The 19486-nt window shown below is 59.7% G+C and overlaps 1 protein-coding gene across 2 annotated transcripts; it reads left to right on the forward strand.

Annotated features, from left to right (window-relative positions):
- Nucleotides 1-2185: 2185 nt before the first annotated feature.
- Nucleotides 2186-14170, forward strand: SENP1 (SUMO specific peptidase 1). 2 transcript variants are annotated; one of them, XR_013923402.1, is made up of 16 exons: nucleotides 2186-2514; nucleotides 3825-3897; nucleotides 4012-4162; nucleotides 5034-5175; nucleotides 5359-5462; nucleotides 5539-5774; nucleotides 5949-6003; nucleotides 6217-6255; nucleotides 6334-6418; nucleotides 7194-7346; nucleotides 7512-7643; nucleotides 7820-8023; nucleotides 8658-8737; nucleotides 9857-9924; nucleotides 11836-11920; nucleotides 12577-12638. XR_013923402.1 is itself a non-coding variant. In XM_080360527.1 (16 exons), the coding sequence occupies exons 1-16, from the start codon at nucleotides 2431-2433 to the stop codon at nucleotides 13127-13129; spliced, it is 1782 nt and encodes a 593-aa protein (XP_080216653.1). In that variant the 5' UTR covers nucleotides 2186-2430; the 3' UTR covers nucleotides 13130-14170. The 2 variants fall into 2 exon arrangements, 1 of the variants encoding a protein (XP_080216653.1); XM_080360527.1 differs by lacking the exon at nucleotides 9857-9924 and adding an exon at nucleotides 13067-14170 and having other exon boundaries at nucleotides 12577-12672.
- The last annotated feature ends 5316 nt before the right edge of the window (nucleotides 14171-19486 follow it).

Consider the following 19486-nt stretch of genomic DNA (forward strand, 5'->3'; position numbering starts at 1 on the left):
CTTGGCTGCAAAAAGAGCAAAATTGGGCAAATCCCGAGCAGGTGAGTGCGGCGAGGTCGGCGAGTCCCCCCGGCGCCGGACACTGCGCCGCCGCCCCCCGCCCGCGCTAAATGGGGCCCCCAGGGGGAGGGACAGGGACAGGGTGTCCCCTCCCCGGCACCAGGGGCGTGGGGACACGGGGGCTCCTCACTGGTGCCAGTCGGGCCATAATGGTGCCAGTCTGTCCTCATACTGGTGCCAGTCTGTTCCTACTGGTCCCAGTCTGCGTGTGTTACTGGTCCCAGTTCATGTTACTGGTCCCAGTGTGTCTGTCCCTGGTCCCCAGTGTCTGTCCCTGTCCCCAGTGTGTCTGTCCCTGTGCCCAGTCTGTCTGTCCCTATCCTCGGTGTGTCTGTCCGTGTCCCCGGTGCGTGTCCCTGTCCCCTGGTGTCTGTCCCTGGTCCCCAGTCCGTCTGTCCCTGTCCCCAGTCCATCTGTCCCTGTCCCCAGTCTGTCTGTCCCTGTCCCCGGTGTCTGTCCCTGTCCCTGGTGTCTGTCCCTGTCCCCAGTGTCTGTCCCTGTCCCCAGTCTGTCTGTCCCTGTCCCCGGTGTCTGTCCCTGTGCCCCGTCCGTCTGTCCCTGCGGCGGTGTCACTGACCTGCGGGCCCGCGCGCGGGGCCGGGGAGGCAGCTGAGCAGCAGCAGCAGCAGCGCCAGGGACAGGGACAGCGCGGCCGGGAGGAGGAGCCGCGACAGCTCCGGCGGCACCTCGGGGACCATGGCCCGCGGTCGGGATCGATTGGCTGCGCCGGCATCGGCTGGAACGGGATCTGTGGGCTGGGGCGGGATCCGTTGTCATGGGATCTACCGGCCGTAATGGGATCAGCTGTAATGGGATTGGGTGTAACGGGATCTGCTGGCTGCAACGGGATCAGCAGTAATGGGATCAACCAGCACTAACGGGATCGATCAGCTGTGATGGGGTTGATCAGCTGGAAAAGGATCAGCTGTAATGGGATCAATTCTAATGGGATCAATAAGCTGTAATGGGATCAGGTGTAATGGGATCAGTTCTAATGGGATCAATTGGCTCTAATGGGATCAGCTGTAATGGGATCAGTTCTAATGGGATCAATCGGCTGTGATGGGATCAGTTCTAATGGGATCAATTGGCTCTAATGCGATCAGGTGTAATGGGATCAGTTCTAATGGGATCAGTTGGCTCTAATGGGATCAGTTCTAATGGGATCAATAAGCTGTAACAGGATCAGCTGTAATGGGATCAGTTCTAGTGGGATCAATTGACTAATGGGATCGATCAGCTGTAATGGGATCAGTTCTAATGGAATCAATCAGATGTAACGGGATCAGCTGTAATGGGATCAATCAGCTGTGATGGGATCAGTTCTAATGGGATCAATTGGCTCTAATGGGATTGATCGGGTGTAATGGGATCAGCTGTAATGGAATCAATCAGCTGTGACGGGATCAGCTGTGACGGGATCAGTTCTAACGGGATCAATTGGCTCTAATGGGATCGATCAGCTGTAACGGGATCAGTTCTAACGGGATCAGTTCTAAGGGGATCAATCAGCTGTAATGGGATCAATTGGCTCTGATGGGATCAGTTCTAAGGGGATCCATTGGCTGAGATGGGGTCGATGGCGGCACCAGGATCTGTGTCAGCTCAGCCGCCCCAGGGCCACCCCCCAGGGCCACCCCGTAGGGGACACCCCCCAGGGACACCTCCCAGGGACACCCCGCAGGGACACCCCGCAGGGGACACCCCCCAGGGCCACCCCCCAGGGCCACCCCGCAGGGGACACCCCCCAGGGACACCTCCCAGGGACACCCCGCAGGGACACCCCCCAGGGGACACCCCCCAGGGACACCCCTCAGGGACACCCCGTAGGGGACACCCCCCAGGGACACCCCCCAGGGACACCCCTCAGGGACACCCCCCAGGGACACCCCCCAGGGCAGCCCGCCCCACCCCGTGTCCCCCGCGGGTGTCGCGGCCCCGCGGTCCGAGCGCACCCGCGCGGCCGCCGCGCCGCCAGGGGGCGCCATCCCCCCACCGCCCCGCCGGGCTCCCGCCGCGCATGCGCCTTTCTGTCCGAGGCGCTACTTCCGGCGGCGCCGCGCCGCGCCCCGCCCGCCCGTTCCCGCTACTTCCGCTTCCGTCCGCCTCGTTGCCGGCAGCCGTTCACCGGGGCCCGGGAAAAGGCGCGCGCGGCCTCGGGACGCTTCCGCTTCCGGTGGGGCCGGAGCGGAGCCGCGGGTGGGCCCGATCCCGGCCCGGGGACACGGACACGGGGGACACGGGGGACACGGGGCGCAGCGCCCTCCCGCGGCCTCCCCACCGCCGCCCGTCCCCGCAGCACAACCGGCGCGTCCCCGCCGCTCCGGGGCTCCCGGCGCCGCTTCTCCCGCCGGAGCCGCCGCGGAGCCCATGAGGATGGAGCCCCGGGGCGCCGCCTTCGCGGCCTTTCCGCGGGCCGGGCTGCGGGAGCCGCGGGGCCCGGCGGAGCGCGAGGTGAGAGCGGGACGGGGGTTGTGCCGGGGGGTCCGGGCGCTCCGCCGCTTCCCGGCCCGGGGGGGGCACGAACTGGCGGGTGAAGGCGCTCGGAGGAGGTTGGGGCCGCGGGTCGGTTCCCGCCGAACGGGTTCGGTGAGATTCGGGTGATTTGGGGCAAACAGACACGTGCGGGGCGGGACCGAACGGAGCGGCGCCCGAGGCGGCGCGCGGGGCAGTTTGGGGGGGGCGGAGGGGGCACCGGGGGGGGGGCGGAGGGTGCGCCCCGAGCAGCCGCTGCAATTGGAACGTGGAACGTTTAACGTGTAACGAGGGGAAACCGGAGCTGGGGCTTCTCTGCCCGGGTTGGGAGGGGACGGGGGGGGGGGAGACGCTGCGCCCGCCCCCGCGTGTCCCCGCCCCCGCGTGTCCCTGACCCCACATTGTCACCCCAGTCTGCCCAGTGACTCTGTGTCCTCACCCCAGTCTGCCCAGTGACTCTGTGTCCTCACCCCAGTCTGCCCAGTGACTCCCCATTGTCACCCCAGTCTGCCCAGTGACTCCCCATTGTCACCCCAGTCTGCCCAGTAACTGTGTCCTCACCCCAGTCTGCCCAGTGACTCTGTGTCCTCACCCCAGTCTGCCCAGTGACTCCCCATTGTCACCCCAGTCTGCCCAGTGACTCCCCATTGTCACCCCAGTCTGCCCAGTGACTCCACATTGTCACTCCAGTCTGCCCAGTGACTCCGTGTCCTCACCCCAGTCTGCCCAGTGACTCCCCGTTGTCACCCCAGTCTGCCCAGTGACTCCGTGTCCTCACCCCAGTCTGCCCAGTGACTCCCCGTTGTCACCCCAGTCTGCCCAGTGACTCCACATTGTCACTCCAGTCTGCCCAGTGACTCCGTGTCCTCACCCCAGTCTGCTCAGTGACTCCCCGTTGTCACCCCAGTCTGCCCAGTGACTCTGTGTCCTCACCCCAGTCTGCCCAGTGACTGTGTCCTCACCCCAGTCTGCCCAGTAACTCCCCATTGTCACTCCAGTCTGCTCAGTGACTCCCCATTGTCACCCCAGTCTGCCCAGTGACTTGCCATTGTCACCCCAGTCTGCCCAGTAACTCTGTGTCGTCACCCCAGTCTGCCCAGTGACTCCCCATTGTCACCCCAGTCTGCTCAGTGACTCCACGTTGTCACCCCAGTCTGCCCAGTAACCACCAGTTCCCGCCGCGGGGCTCGGGCGCAGCGGCGTCGCGTCCCCCCTGTGGTTTTATCCCCCGTGGGCTTTTTGACGGAATTCTGCTGCTTTCTAACAAATAACTGTGACATTTCCCGCAGCTCCTGCCCCTCAAGAGCGGCGCCTTCGCGTGCCCCGCCGGGAACGCCTCCTGCGCCCTCAACTACGGCCCCGGTAACGCCGCGCTCTCCGCCCCACAACGGCGCTTTTGTGGCTGTTTCCTCCCCGAATTGGTGGCGGGCGGGAAACGTGGCTCTTTATTGATTGTTTTGTGTGTTTTCCCCCCAGAAATCTCCGGTCCCGAGAGCTACCGGGAGCCGCGCGGCGCCGGCTGCGGCACCAACGGGCACTGGAGGGGGCTGGCGCCCCCGCCGGGCACCGTCCCGCAGAAGCCGCGGCTGAGCCGAAGCTCCTACCTCGATGGCCGCAAAACCTCCGGGTGCGTCCGGCCCCCTCCCCACCTTGTTTTACCCCACGAGCCCCCGGGAGCGAATTTAGGGGGGGAACCGGTCGCGTGGGTCGAGGTCAATTGGGGCTGAGGTGCCTTTTGGGGTTTATAAACCTCTTTTTGGCAAAGGAGCCGCCTCAAAGGCGCGAGCGATGGTTCGGGGAGGGTGCGGGGGCGCAAGGGATCACGCTGGGAGGAGAGCGGAAGCTCGTTATGCCACTGGGAAATTAGCGAGAAATCAGACATCATCGTTTAGTAATAGAAACGTGCGGGAGAATTTCGGCACCCGCCGTGACCTCCGGTTGCTCCAGCCCCTTCCAGACCCGCTCGAGTCTTAATTCCTCCCGAAAACGTTGGTTTGAAGGTTCATTTCAACAGGAGAAACGCCAAAGCGCCCCGCGGGTGGTTGTTCCCGCTGCCGCGTGGGGAGCAGCGAGGCAAGGGATGGCGGCCGCTCTCGGCGTTCAAGAGAAGCCGAGGGATGGCGTTTGGGGCCATTCCGCGCGGTTTTGGGGCTCCTCGGCCTCAGCGGTGCCGCCTTTACCTTTAAACAGCTCTTAAAACGCAAATCAAACGCAGGTTCTGCTCCGAGCGGGGCGCTCTGTGCTCTGTGTCCTGTCTGGGACGTCAACCAGAGCCCCACCAAGGGACTGGGAAACAATGAAGACACCAGACCCTCAAAAGAGCTGATTTTTGCCATCTTTCTGTTCCAAATTCGCCCGGGGTCGGGTGTTTTGCCCTGCGGACGCGTTACCTGGCTCTGCAGCTGCAAGGCCAGCGCTTGGGGATGGAGCGGAATGGGGTTACGGGCTAAAACGAGCGCGGGATCGAATGGAAGTGACGTGTTTCTTTCCCTTGGCAGCGGGACGTCCAACAGCTTCGTGGGGAAGTCGAACCACCACTGCCACGCGTCGGCGTTTCCCATCAAACCGGCGCCCAGCCCGTCGTGGAGCCGCCGCAGCCCCAAGAAAACCCCCCGGCGCTTCATCAGCACGGCCGAGGAGGTGAAACCGTGTGGCTCTGCCCCCACTCACACTTAACCTCAGCTTAAGGAGGCTTGAACTCTTTAAGCCCCCAAGACATCCTTCCGCCACCAAAATCTCTGTTTCCCCGTGTATCTTCTCACCATCGCAGTGTTTTTGGTTGAAATCGTGTTGATTTAGAGGTTTCTGGTTGTTTCCCCGCAGACTGTTCGGGAGGAAGAGCGCGAGATCTACCGGCAGCTGCTCCAGATGGTCACTGGGAAACAATTCTCCACGTCCAAACCCTCCTCGCTCTTCCCCTTCCACCTGTGAGTACGGAGAACACTTTCCGTGCCGGCGCCGCCGCACGAGTCCACCGGGGGCTGAATTTCCTGTCATTTCTAGATCCCGCTGCTCAAATTCCAGCAAAACGGTGGTGAAGGAAACTCCAGGCACGGACTTGAAGCTGTTTGAGGCTCCCAGCGCGTCAGCCACCGGTGTCCTCGGGGCGCCGGAGCCACCGGCACACAAACCCGCGCTCTTCTCCGCACCCACTTACCCCTCCGGTATTTTCCAGTCCGGCAGCTCCGCGGCGCAGCAGCACCAAGAGAACCTCCCGGCGCCCAGCGCGCAGTCCGAAGGTAAAACACCCCCCACAAATAAAACCGGCCCAAAAGCAGACCCGAAAACCTCCGGTTTAATGAAATCCACACGGCAAAGCCGCTTTTGCTCTCCGCGCTCTGTATTTGGGCACCCGCAGAAACCGTTTGTAATTGTGACGGTGACAACGTTCTGTAATTCTTTCCTCTTTTTAGGGTCGGATTCTGTCATTTTGCTCAAGGTCAAGGATTCCAGAACGCCGGCACCAAGGTGAGAGACTGGAAAACGGCACCGGGGGTGACATGAGCATTTTAAATTGCATGAAAAGAAGAGAAACTCTTTGTTGAAACACCGTCGGATCCGGCCGTAGTTCTTACCGCCGCTCTAGCAACAAGAAAATCCTCAAATAACACCTAAAAATCCCTTTTTAGGCAATTACTTCCACTTGTAACGCTCCCACTTGTCCTTTCTCCCCTTTCCCAGCCTCCCGTTCTTCCAGGCAGAGCTGTGGATCAAAGAACTGTAAGTACACAGGGGTTTGTTGCTGTTTTTTTCTGTGTGGAAACAAACGTTTTGGTCACGTCAACTCGGCTTTTTCAGGACCAGCGTCTACGACTCGCGCGCCCGCGAGAGGTGGCGGCAGATCGAGGAGCAGAAGGCGCTGGCCTTGCAGCTGCAGAGCCAGGTAACGTGTCCGTGGGGCAAAACACCCGACCCTGGGTGAATTTGGAACAGAAAGATGGCAAAAATTAGCTCTTTTGAGGGTCTGGTGTCTTCATTGTTTCGCAGTCCCTTGGTGGGGCTCTGGTTGGCATTCCGGACGGGATGAGTGTCCCCATCCCTTGGCGGGGTTCTCATTGATATCCCAGATGGGATGAGCATCCCTGTCCCTTGGCGGGGCTCTCGTTGACGTCCCAGACGGGATGAGCGTTCCCGTCCCTTGGTGGGACTCTTGTTGGCGTCCCAGACAGGATGAGCGTCCCCGTCCTTTGGCGGGGCTCTCATTGATATCCCAGACGGGATGAGCGTCCCCATCCCTTGGCACGTCTCTGGTTGACGTCCCAGGCAGGATGAGTGTCCCTGTCCCTTGGCGGGGCTCTCATTGATATCCCAGACGGGATGAGCGTCCCCGTCCCTTGGCGGGGCTCTGGTTGACGTCCCAGATGGGATGAGTGTCCCCGTCCCTTAGCGGGGCTCTGGTTGACGTCCCAGACAGGATGAGCGTCCCCATCCCTTAGCGGGGCTCTGGTTGACGTCCCAGACAGGATGAGCGTCCCCGTCCCTTAGCGGGGCTCTGGTTGACGTCCCAGACAGGATGAGCGTCCCCATCCCTTAGTGGGGCTCTCGTTGACGTCCCAGAGGGGATGAGCGTCCCCATCCATGTCCCTTTGTGGAGTGATTGTCCCCAGAGAGGTGACGCCGTTGGCCAGCACCTCACGGAAAGGTGTTTTCTCCTCCAGCGGCTGCAGGAACAGGAGCACTCGGTGCAGGATCTGGTGGATTTAAACCTCCGCGTGCCCCTGGAGAAGGAAATCCCCGTCACCGTCGTCCCGGAGGAGAAAGAAGACGCGAAATCTGCTGACAGTGAAGAGGAATTCCCCGAAATCACCGAGGTGAATTCACGTGGGTCGCTGTGGACGCAAAGACGCTAAATTTTAATGTGATTTCCAGCGTAGAAATGGATCCCGGCTCCTTTTTGCTGCGTGTTTTGTAGCGAGTTTATATCTGAGGATAAACCTGGGTTTAAACCCGGCTCTAACGCTGCGTCCTTCCTGCAGGAAATGGAGAAGGAGATAAAGAGCGTGTTCCGCGGCGGGAACCAGGACGAGGTGCTGAGCGAAGCTTTTCGCCTGACGATCACTCGGAAGGACATTCAGACCCTCAACAACCTCAACTGGCTCAACGACGAGGTGAGGAGCTGCTCTAGACCCCTCTGGATTCTTCAAGCTTTCAAGCTGCTGTAAACCCCACCCAGGGCAGGGCTTTTATCTAATTAAACACTTTTTAAGCTAATTTTACACAGGCAAAGCACCTTACGCAGAAGCATCAACCCTCTCACGCTCCCTGATGCTTTTTTCCCCCGCAGATAATTAATTTCTACATGAACCTGCTGATGGAGCGCAGCAAAGAGAAGGGTTTGCCGGCGGTTCACGCCTTCAACACCTTCTTCTTCACCAAACTGAAGACGGCCGGGTACCAGGCGGTGAAACGCTGGACCAAGAAGGTGGATATTTTCTCGGTGGACCTGCTGCTGGTGCCCATTCACCTGGGCGTGCACTGGTGCCTGGCGGTGAGTGTTCGGACGGCGCCGGGGCCGCTCCACCGCGATTCCTATCAAGCTTTAGGCTACAATCTCAAGTTCAGCCCAAAATTGACGTTTGTGGCTAAAACTGAAGCGTAGAGCGACTAAAAAGAGCCTTTTGGGGGGGTTTTAAAGGACCGAGGGGGCCACGCTGGTCACGTTGGCTCTGGCTCCGCACAACAACCTGATTTCCACGGTCCCACGAGCTCAACCCCGGAGACGTCGCCTCGGGGCAGATTTTGAGGGCAGATAGGGCGGTTTGGTGCCTCTGGCGCCGGTTGATCCTTTGTTCCCGTCCCTTGGCGCTGGCACCGTGCGCTTCTTCGGCGCTGGGGAAATGGGACACCGGCCCCAAATAAAACACACCCAGGGGACTCGTGTCCTTAATTCTACATGTCAGGTGGAGCAAGAGCGGCTGAAACAATTGGGGTCGCGGCGCTTGCGTGTTTTACCCCGTTTAGAGATTCGGTTCGATGAATAACGTGGAGATTTGGTGGTCAAACGGCGCAGCGGAAAGGGGGGAGTTTTGAGGAGGGTTTTCCGAGTCCCCCAAATCTTCTCCGCTGTGAAATGGCCCGATCGCCGTCCCGGCGCCGCCTGATAGGCCGAACTCTCATTGCAGGTCGTAGACTTCAGGAAAAAGAGCATCACGTACTACGACTCCATGGGCGGGATCAACAGCGAGGCCTGCAGGATTCTGCTGTGAGTAACGCTCTGTGGCTCGGGGCACGCACAGATCGGGGCGCGGTCCCCGTGGGGACGGTCCCTTTTGTGGGGGATTTAAAGGAAACTCCTGCTTTTTTGGCTTCTTTGCGGTTTCTGTGGTGTCTCGTCCTCGCCGCCCCCCAGGATCCGTCACCCGCTGCTCCCGGCTCCGCGTCCCGTTGAGGACGTCGGGTGTTCTCAGACCTGTCCTGTTAAGTTCATGGGGTTTTACCCATCTCAGACTCTTCTGGGCATCGTTTTTAGGAGGAAACCAGCTTTTTTTGGACCCTTCTGATGGAATGGTGCCTCCCACTCCCTCCTGGCACAAAGAGTTTTGGGGGTTGCGGAGAGCGCGATGGAGCTTTGGGGGGCTCTTTGCACCGAGTCGAGCGCCAAACCGGGCGAGAATCCTTCAAACCGCGGGGATTTGGGATTTCGGAGAGCAGGTGGCAAACCCACGACGGCTCTCCCGGCTTTTGGAGCTGCCGCGGAGCGACAACAACGAGCAGGTGTGAGAGAACAACCCAGAACCAGCCCCGAGGCCTCCGGTCGCGTCCGTGCCCGCGAGGGCCGCCGGGGATCGGATCGCCGCTGTGATTTACGCGGTTCTTCTCGTCGCGGTGACGCCGACCCGGGGAACACGATCCCCGAGTGTCGGGCGCGGGGTTGAGTCCGTCGCTCGTCGGGATGCTGATGGTGATAAGGACAGACAGACGCCGTGCCCAGTCGGTTTGGCGTCTTCCCTTTCGTGGTTGAGTCGCGTCGCACCCGCCGTGTTTTAATAACTCAGACACGAGCCGTTTCCCGCCGTGTTGATTTAAAGGAAGGGACGTGTAAAATCCTTAGGGCGCGTCTCTTGGCTCGTGTTCCTTTCAGCCCAAATTTCTTGGATTCCGAGGAAAAAGGCCCAAATTTGGTGAAACGAAACACGTGGGAAGCGTGAGGGGCACCCGGGGCTCATTTAGGGACCCAGGCTGAGGAAACGTCCCCAAACTGGTGCCGGCGAACGTTTGAGGACACACGAGGTGTTTTGGCCGCGCAGGGTGAAGCGGTAGAGCCGCGATCTGAGGTGGTTGCCGCCCCGGACGTAATTGTTTTCCCTCTGTTTCCTTTTAGGAGGCTTTTTTGGTTGAATGCAGTGGGAGGATCACACCGGGAAGAAGGGACGGAAGGTCCTATTCATGGTTAGTGACCCTTTCATGCTTTCAATCTTTAGAGCTTCCTAAAGGCGGTGAGTGCGATACCGAGAGGGAAACTGAGGCGCGGGGCAGGCGCTGGATCAGGCAGGAGGGCGCTGGACGGGCCGGGAACGAGCAGAGCCCGCGGGTTTTGGCGGCGCGGTGTCTTTATTTCCCCTCCCGCCAGACCCGCCGTGGATTTATATGGGTTTTCCCCTTGGGGAACGCGGCGTCTGGGCTCGGAAAGGGTCGTTTTTCGGTGCGAGGCGTCGGTGTGGAGGGCGCTGGGGTCGCCGGGCGGTGGGAACGGAGCCGGAGCGCCCGCGGCTGCGGGGCCGGCTCCGCGGTGCAACCACGCCGAAAATTCCCATCGAGCTCGTGGCCCTGGAGGCGCTGCCAAAGCTCATCAATCCGGTGCTGCCAAAGCTCATCAATCCGGCGCTGCCCCCTCGGGATCCGGAGGCAACGTATGTGCTCCCAGGCTCCTGCGCTCTGTTTAATCCCACCCGTCGGATCCTCTTGGTGCCCACACGGGGACGTTTCTCGTCCCGGTTCCTCGTGTTTTGTATCTTCACCCTCAGACCTTCGCTCCCCGTTCTCTTTTACCCCCGAGAACTCACGCGGCTGCTGCAGAAGCTGCGCTCGCCAGGATTATTTCTTTATTGCGGTTGAAATGATGCGGTTTAATTAATTGCCGTCTTCGCGGTGCGGAGGCTCCGCTGCCCCGTTTCTCCTCCCCCGCCGGGTGTCGATTTGCAGACGGGACACGGAGTCGTCCCACGGGCACTGAAAAGGGTTCAGTGTCAGATTCACCCCCCGCTGGCCCCGTCGTGTCCAAACCGCGGCCGAGCGGAGACGCGGGTTCCCCGGAGCAATTAGCGACAGGCAGCTAATGAACCTGGGAGAGAACGCTCGTCCGGACCTGCCCGGGCCCAGGGAGCTGCCAGGAGGGAGAATTCCCGACCGGAGACTCCGACACCCGCCAGAACCTGTTACCGGTGATTTTTGGCTCTGGCGGCGCCGGATCCGCGTTCAGGGCTTGCCGGTGGTGCCGCCGCCGTGGGTTCTCGGTTCTACTCGTTTCCTTTGCGTAGTTTAAAGTTACGATGGACATGAGTTCCCCGGGGCAGCCAGGTCTGCGCTCCGTCTTCTGGACTCGTCTTGACCCCCTTTTCCCCCCGTGTTTGGTGTTTCTGAGCGGATCCGCCACCGTCGGTTCCCCGTGGTGACACGTGTCCCCGCGCCGGGGCCAAATCTCCGCCTGGTCCCCCGCCTTTCATCTCCAAACCTTCTTATGGTGACCCCGACGCCGAGGAGGCTCCTGGGGCCGTTTGAACACGTGGGTGCCGCTTTCTGTCCATCTTCCCGGGCGAGACGCGTTGGCAAAGCTCAATGTCCTGAGCGGTACCTGCAGCCAGCACGGAGGAGCCAATTTGGGGTCATTGAGAAGGTTTTGGGGTCATTGAGAAGGTTTTGGGGTCATTGAGAAGGTTTTGGGTCCATCACCTCGGCTCCTCTCTCCACCATCCCGAGCTCTTTCCACTTCACGCACAGGGCGATTGTCCCCAAGCTGCTGGTAAGGTTGCGACATATTTGCTCCTAATTAGGCGCTCATTAAGACCCTCGGTGTCCCCTCGGCTCCGTTCCCCGATGGATCGGGTTCATTCTCGTGGATCGGGTTCGTTCTCGTGGATCGGGTTCGTTCTCGCTGGTCTGTTTGTGGGTTTGACTCATTTTGGGTGAGCTCTGAGCTGGGCTGTTGTTTCCTGCCCGGGTCCGTGGGGCCATTTGAAAAGTGCCCGACGCGGGGACGGAAACGTTGATGGTGCAGACACGGCGGAGGACGCTTTGGGTGACATCTTGGTGACATCTTGGCCGCTTTCCCGGCCCCGTGCTGAGATCTGTTCTCTCCTCCAGGCAATACCTGAAGCAGGAGAGTCTGGACAAGAGGAGGAAGGAGCTGGACACCAACGGGTGGTCGCTGCTGAGCAAGAAGAGCCAGGTGGGTCTGGGGAACCGTTTCTCCTGCTCTTCGGTTCATTCTTGGCCCCACGGACGCGTTCACGGGGTGAACAGATCTGGGTTCTCGGTGCCAAATCCCCAACCACCACCCCACGTGGATATGGGGAGACTTTGGGGAGCGGGGACGTCCCTGTGCCGTCCCCGTCCCCGTGCCGTCCTCATCCCCGTCCCCATCCCTGTGCCGTCCCCGTCGCTGCTGCTCTTCATACTGGGACCAGTTCTGGGCTCCCCAGTTTGAGCGGGACGGGGAGTTACTGGGGAGGGACACAAAGATGCTGAGGGGTCTGGAGCATCGGGAAAGGCTGAGAGAGCCGGCGCTGGAGAAGAGGAGCCCAGAGGGACGTCAGTGATGGGATAAATGGATAGAACGGGAGGAAACGGCCTCAAGTTGCGCCCGGGGGGGCTGAGGGGGGAAATTTGGGGTGATTTCTGCCCCAAAGGGCATTGAACAAGCTGCCCAGGGCAGTGCTGGGGTCGCCGTCCCTGGGGGGTGACAGACGAGGGTCTGGGGGCGTTTTGGTGCCAGCGTTGGGTGAACGGTTGGACCGATGACCCGGGGGGGGTTTACACACAGAACGGTGCCGATTTGGGTCCCCCCCCGTCCCGGTTGTGACGTTTGCCCCGTGTCCCCGGCAGGAGATCCCGCAGCAGATGAACGGCAGCGACTGCGGGATGTTCGCCTGCAAATACGCCGACTGCATCACCAAAGACAAGCCCATCAACTTCACCCAGGTTTGGGCCACGTTCCGCTTCTTCCAAATTCTTCTTGTTTTCGGGGGGTTTAAGGTGCCCCCGGCCCCATTTTCACACCGCGCAAAACTCCTCCAAAGCCGCATTGTTGTGTGGGACCCAAATCCACCGGCACCGCTCACCGTGGCGACAAAACCGGGACGTCGCACCCGCATCCCAGAGGGGTTCGGTGTTATTTAACATTGTCCCTCTGCCGATTGTTACTCCTCATTATTAGAGAACATCAGCAGAGCCGCGTTATTACCGCGGCATCACCTGCTGGTGCGTTTTCAATAATTGGGACGTATATTTCCCCCGGGAAGGGGTAAAACGGCCGCGGGGGGGCCGGCGGCGCGGTTCCCGTTGCCCGCGTTGTAACTCGTCTCTCCCCCCGCAGCAACACATGCCGTATTTCCGCAAGCGCATGGCCTGGGAGATCCTGCACCGCAAGCTGCTCTGATGCCGCCGCTTCCCCGACGACGCCTTTTGCCTCAAAAGTGCCCAAATTCGTCCCGCGGGGCCGCCCGGGGCCTCGGCGGCGACACCGCGACCGGGCCCCCGCGGTTCTGTCCGAACGCCGGACCAACGCGGCGCCGCCATGAGCACACGCGCCCTTTGCTTTTGGGGGGGTTTTTTGTACAACTCGAGGTGCTGAGACTCGCGGGGGCGGAACTTCCCATCGGACTTTCCTTGTTCTGCTTGCGGGCGGTTTTGGGGCGGATCATCTTTGGGGTTCAGCACTTAACGCTCCGAACCGCGCGGCTCGAGGCCCCATTTGCGGGGAGAACCTTCGTTTCCTTCTCGTTGTCCCCAAAACCAGCGTTTTCCCCCCGTTTTCGGGCCGGAGCCGCGGGCTCCCGCGAGTCCCTTTTCTTGTTAAAACGCCACTTTTCGAGCCTCCTTTCCCCCCACATCCACCAATTTCAGGTACAAACCCCCGAGTCGAACCCGCTCAAGCGCTTTTGTACATATTTCCGAGCCTTTTTTTGTCCAGAATGAACAAATTCCGCGTGTGCGTCGGGGGTTTTCACCCATTTGGGGTGTTTTTTGCCTCCCCCCCCAATACTCGCGCACCCGTTGCCGCGGGTCCGGCCCCACGCGCGGCCGCGGCTTCGGGCGCCGCCACCGGGACGAACCGAGGGAACATTCAGAAGCGCTTCAACCCCCCCAAAAACAATGGGGTGTTTTATTTTGAGGACGTTCTGCTGCTTTTGGACGTTTCGCCGCTGGCGCTTCAGCCGGTTTAATTTATTCCCGAGGAAGCGGCGAGCGCGGACGGAGCCTCTTTCCCCTTTGTAAATCAAACCCCCGACCGAAACAACGTCCGCTTTTGTACTTGGGAGGGATATTTTATACACTTTTCTCTACCTGTAGTTTTGTACCGAATTCCCCCCTTTTCACCCCGGTTCGTGTCCCTGGTTGGCTGGTTTGTCCCCTTCCCCTCCGTGTGTTTTATACCGAGTTCATTTATTACCTTTTTCTATCTTATACTGCAAATAAAGGTCCGAATGAGAAGAACGCCGGTGCTTTGCGCGCTAATCGAGCGTCCGTTAACGAGCGGGAAGGCGATTTCTGCAAAATTAATTAAAATCAATCACAATCAGGCGCTACAAATCGCGGCGTTTCAGCCCAATTTGGCGCAGGAAGGCGCCAGAGATGGAGTTTTGGGGTGCTGGCGCCTTTGGTTTGACGCGGGGGATCCGGCGGCTCTAGGGCCCCGCGGTGCCGCGATTCTGGGCTGAAAGGAGCCGCTTTCGGCCAAAACTCGACCAACATCGTTTTCCTTGGCTCCCCCCCCAGGGGGAAACGGTCCCGTCAAAGGCGACTTGTGCCCCGGGAGCCCGAGGCTCCCGCCCCCCCCCGCGGCTGCGGAAACGCCCCGAGCGCTTACCCCTTATTAATAGGATAAATCACAGCGCCGCACTCCGGGCCGGGGATTCTGGGGTCATATTGACTCTGCTCGCCCGGCTCCGTGTTCCTCGACGCACACGTGGCTTCTGCAAACACGGCCTCAATGCCCCATTCAGCGCCTCCGCAGCGCCAATTAACCCCCGCCGCTAACGAGCTTTCGCAGCTCGGGGCCCGTCCAGCGCAATTCGCCAGCGCAATTCGCAGCCGTTTTACACCGAGGAACGGGGTTTTTGGCAAAATCCCGCGGGGTTCGGGGGTTCCGCGGGACGGGAGCGGGGCCGACGTGCTCTGAGCGCTGCCGGCGGATTTTTGCTGAAAAACAAGCAGATTTGGGTTATTTTCTGCGGCAGGTGAGGGGTCCAGTGACCTTTCCATCCCAGGGACCCTTCGCTATCTGTCTGGTCCTAAACCCGGCCTAATCCCAGCCTAATCCCAGCCTAATCCCGGCCTTTGTGGGCGGACGAGCTTCTATGGATCCGGGTAACAGGTGAAACGGGCTCGTGTACCCGAAACATCCAAACAACCCCCGACCTGCCCCAATTTGGGGTCCCTGGGACCCCCCAAACCCCTCGAGCAAAGAGCAGGACCCACTTGTGACACCACGAGGGGACAGTTGGGGACACCGAGCAGCTCCATGTCACCGCGGCCCCAACCTCATCCCAAACCCCACTGAACGAACTGTGTACCCCCCAAACCCCACGAGGGGACACTGGGATCAGACACCCCAAAGCTGGCACCAGACACCCCAAAAACGGGTCAATCACCCCAAAAAGTGAGATCAGACACCCCAGAAACTGGGGTTAATCACCCCAAAACTGGGCTCAGACACCCCACCACTGGGCTTGGACACCCCAAAGCTGGGATTAGTCACCCCAAACTGGGGTTAATGACCCCAAAACTGGGCTCAGACACCCCCAAACTGGGCTCAGACACCCCAAAGCTGCCATTAGTCACCCAAAACGGGTTAATCACCCCAAAACTGGGCTCAGACACCCCCAAACTCTCCTTTGGGTTCAATTCTTGCCATTCAAGGACCCACTGGGGGGTCAATCCCAACGTCCCCTTGTCCCCACATCTTGGGGTTCATTTCGGGGGGGGGGAGGGACCTGGGGACCTCCCCCCCCCCAACCCCAGGACCCCCAAACCTCAGGACCCCCCAACCCCAGGACCCCCAAACCCCAGCAGGATCAGGCCCAGAACACCCCGTTGTGCCTCAGTTTCCCCTCTCACCCCCCAACCCCACAGAACGAGGAGGGGGGGGCTGGTCCTTCTCGATGTCACCGTGTGTCCCCCCCCCCCCCACCGTGTCCCCAAACCACGCGGGGGGGGCGCACACTCCACATCACTCCTGACGCTGATTCCCCTTAACGACCCCCCCGCTCCCGCTAATCCCTCATTACCCGGCGCCCCCGCTGCTGCGCCTTCCGCTTCCCCACATTAATGCAATTAATAGAAATTAATTAACCCCCCCCCCGGCCCCCCCCCCCGGCCAGCCAGCCCGGTCTCCGTTCAAACCGCGGGACCCTCGAGCTGGGAGAGGAGAAATAGGGGAAAAAAAGCGGCTTTTAGGGCCGGGTTGCTGCGTTTTTTTAGGGTTTTTGGGATTTGTTTGTTTTTGGTGGGTTTTGTTGGAAATTGCGGCCGGGGACACAGGAGCCGCTTTGTCAGGAGCGGGGGGGGCGCGGGGGGGGGCGCGGGGGGGGGGGCGCTGGGGAGGAGCTGGGGGGAGGTGCTGGGGGGGCTCTGGGGGGGGGCGCTGGGGAGGAGCTGGTGGGGAGGTGCTGGGGGAGGTTGGGGGGGAGCTGGGGGGGTCTCTGGGGGGTGCTGGGGAGGAGGTGCTGGGGGGGGTTGGGGGGGCTCTGGGGAGGAGCTGGGGGGGGTTTAGGGGGGTTGGGGGGGAGTTAGGGGGCGCTGGGGGGGGGCACTGGGGGTGCTGGGGAGGAACTGGGGGGGAGGTGCTGGGGAGGGTTGGGGGGCTCTGGGGGGGCTCTGGGGGGCCCTGGGGGGGGCGTTGTGGGGGCGCTGGGGAGGAGCTGGGGTGGAGGTGCTGGAGGGGTTTGGGGGGGAGCTGGGGGGGCTCTGAGGGGGCTCTGGGGAGGAGCTGTGGGGGGGTTGAGGGGGCTTGAGGGGGAGTTGGGGGGGCGCTGGGGGGGGCGCTGGGGGTGCTGGGGAGGAGCTGGGGGGGTTGAGGGGGGTTGGGGGGAAGTTGAGGGGTCTAGGGGGGCGCTGGGGAGGAGCTGGGAGGGGGGTTGGGGGGGAGTTTGGGGGGGCGCTGGGGAGGCGCTGGGGGGCTCTGGGGGGCTGGGGGGACGCTGGGGGGCGCTGGGGGGGGATAATCTGGAATTCCGGGTGGATATTTTGGGATTCCAGGTGGATATTTTGGGTGGATTTTTGGGATTTCGGGTGGATATTTTGGGTGGATAATCTGGAATTTCAGGTGGATATTTCGGGTGGGTTTTGGTAGGATATTTTGGGTAGATTTTTGGAATTTCGGGTGGATATTTTGGGTGGATCATCTGGAATTTTGGGTGGATATTTTGGGTGGATATTTTGGGTGGATATTTCAGGTGGATATTTTGGAATTTTGGGTGGATATTTTGGGTGGATTTTGGGGATTTCGGGTGGATATTTCAGGTGGATATTTCGAGTGGATATTTTGGGTGGATAATGTGGAATTTCAGGTGGATATTTTGGGTGTTTTTTTGGGGATTTCGGGTGGATACCTTGGGTGGATATTTTGGGTGGATAATCTGGAATTTGTGTGGATATTTCGGGTGGATATTTTGGGATTTCAGGTGGATATTTTGGGTGGATTTTTGGGATTTCGGGTGGATATTTTGGGTGGATAATTTGGGATTTTGGTGTGGATATTTTGGATGAATTTTGGGTGGGTTTTGGGGATTTCAGGTGGATATTTTGGGTGGATAATTTGGAATTTCGGGTGGATATTTCAGGTGGATTTTGGTTGGATATTTTGGGTGGATTTTTGGAATTTCAGGTGGATATTTTGGGTGGATTTGGGGGGATTTTAGGTGGATATTTTGGGTGGATATTTTGGGATTTCGAGGTGGATATTTTGGAGAGGATATTTTTGGGATTTCGGGTGGATATTTTGGGTGGATTTTTGGGCTTTCGGGTGGATATTTTTGGCGCGAGGCCACGCCCATCATGTCCCTAATTCAAAACTACCACTTTTTCGCATCACCTGTCCCAAACTCGCCCATTTTAGCCCCAAAACCCCACGGTTTGATCTGTCCCCACCGACCCCCCCCGTGACAAAACCTCCCCCCCCCCAGCCCCACAAACATCACCGGCCGCTTTCCAACTCTCATTAATTAGGGATAATTGCAGGTCTCATTAGCTGCCCCCCCCCCCCCCCCCCCAGCCCCCACAGCTTCGTGCCCTCATTTTTTTCACTTTTTTCACTATTTTTTTTTTTGGGGGGGTGTGTGAAAAGCCCCCCCCCCCCCCCATCCCCAAAGGGGTTTGAGGGGGCTCTTTGTACCCCAACTTTTCCATTTTCCCCCCCAAAATCTTCTCCCTGGGGACGTTTCACCTCAGGATTGTGCTGGGGGGGGGGGGGGCTCAATTAAACTCTTATTCTTGGGGGTGCCGCTATAAAAATATTGGGGGGGGGGTGCCCGCAAACATTTTGGGGGGGGTTGTTGCAAATATTTAGGTGGGGGTTGATGCACTTTGGGTTGGATTTGGCGTTAAAAACGGCTGGTTTTAGGGCCAGGCCACAGGTGTGGGGCACAGGGCCGTGATTTCCCCCCCCCCCGCCTCCAGCCACTAAATAAAGAAACCGACCCAAAATCACCATGATCCGCCTCAAAACCGTCCCCCCCCCCCCACCGAGGAGGCTCAAAGGGGCCCTTTTGTGCGGCTCTACCTTCCCAAAGAGTCGCCTTTTCATCCCGACCTCGCGAGGAGGAGGAGGAGGAGGAGGAAGAGGCCTGCTCGGGGGGCCTAGGCCGGGGCCAACCATTTGACATCATCTCACAAAAATGTGGCGTTCCCCCCCAAAAAAGCCCCTTTCCATGGGGGGGTGGGTGAGCCTGGAGGGGGGGGGGGGGTTGGTGCACAAAGGGCTGTGTGTGATAAACCTCGCAAAAACGGGGCAAAACGGGTGGTTTTGGGGGTGAATCTACATCAGTTTTGGGGGGGATTTGCAGCTGGGACAAACGTGGGGTCACCCTGTTCGCAGCTTTTTGGGGCGGATTCACCTAAAATAGGGTCATTGGGACGCTGCACCCCCCCTCCCTGATATTAAAATATGAACTAGCGACAAGCAAGGAGGGAATTTCAACTAAAATAACCCAAAAAAGGAGGGTTTTGTGGGCACAAAGGGGCCTTTCTGCGCCCCGTTCCCAGGCCGCCAGGGGAAATATTTGGGGGAGGCCTGAGGTAAATGGGAGGTGCCAGGGCTGAAATATGCCATTTTTAATAGGGTTTTTTTTTGCCCTTTTCGCTGAAAAATGGGCTTTTTAAGGAAAAAATGGCTCGGGGGGGGCATCGGCCTGGCCCGGAGAGCAAACAGGGAGCCCTGAGGGACCGGCGGGGGGGGACGTGGTGCTGGTTTGGGGCTATTTCGGTGGGATTGAGGGTGTTTTGGAGCGCTTCCAAAATGGGGAGAAATGGGGCGAAATGGAGGGGAAATGTGGGGTAAAATGGAGGGGAAATGGGGGGTAAAATGGAGGGGAAATAGGGGGTAAAATGGAGCTGAAATGGGGCTGAATTTGAGCTAAAACAGGGCAAAATGGAGGTGAAAATATGGGGCAAATGGAGCTGAAAATGGGGCAAAATTGAGCTGAAATATGGGGCAAAATGAGCTAAAATGGGGGTAAAATGGAGCTGGAATGGGGCAAAATGGAGCTGAAATGAGGAAAAGAATGGAGGTGAAAAT

Source organism: Nesoenas mayeri (assembly GCF_963082525.1).
Source record: "Nesoenas mayeri genome assembly, chromosome: 28".
Lineage (NCBI taxonomy): Eukaryota > Metazoa > Chordata > Aves > Columbiformes > Columbidae > Nesoenas > Nesoenas mayeri.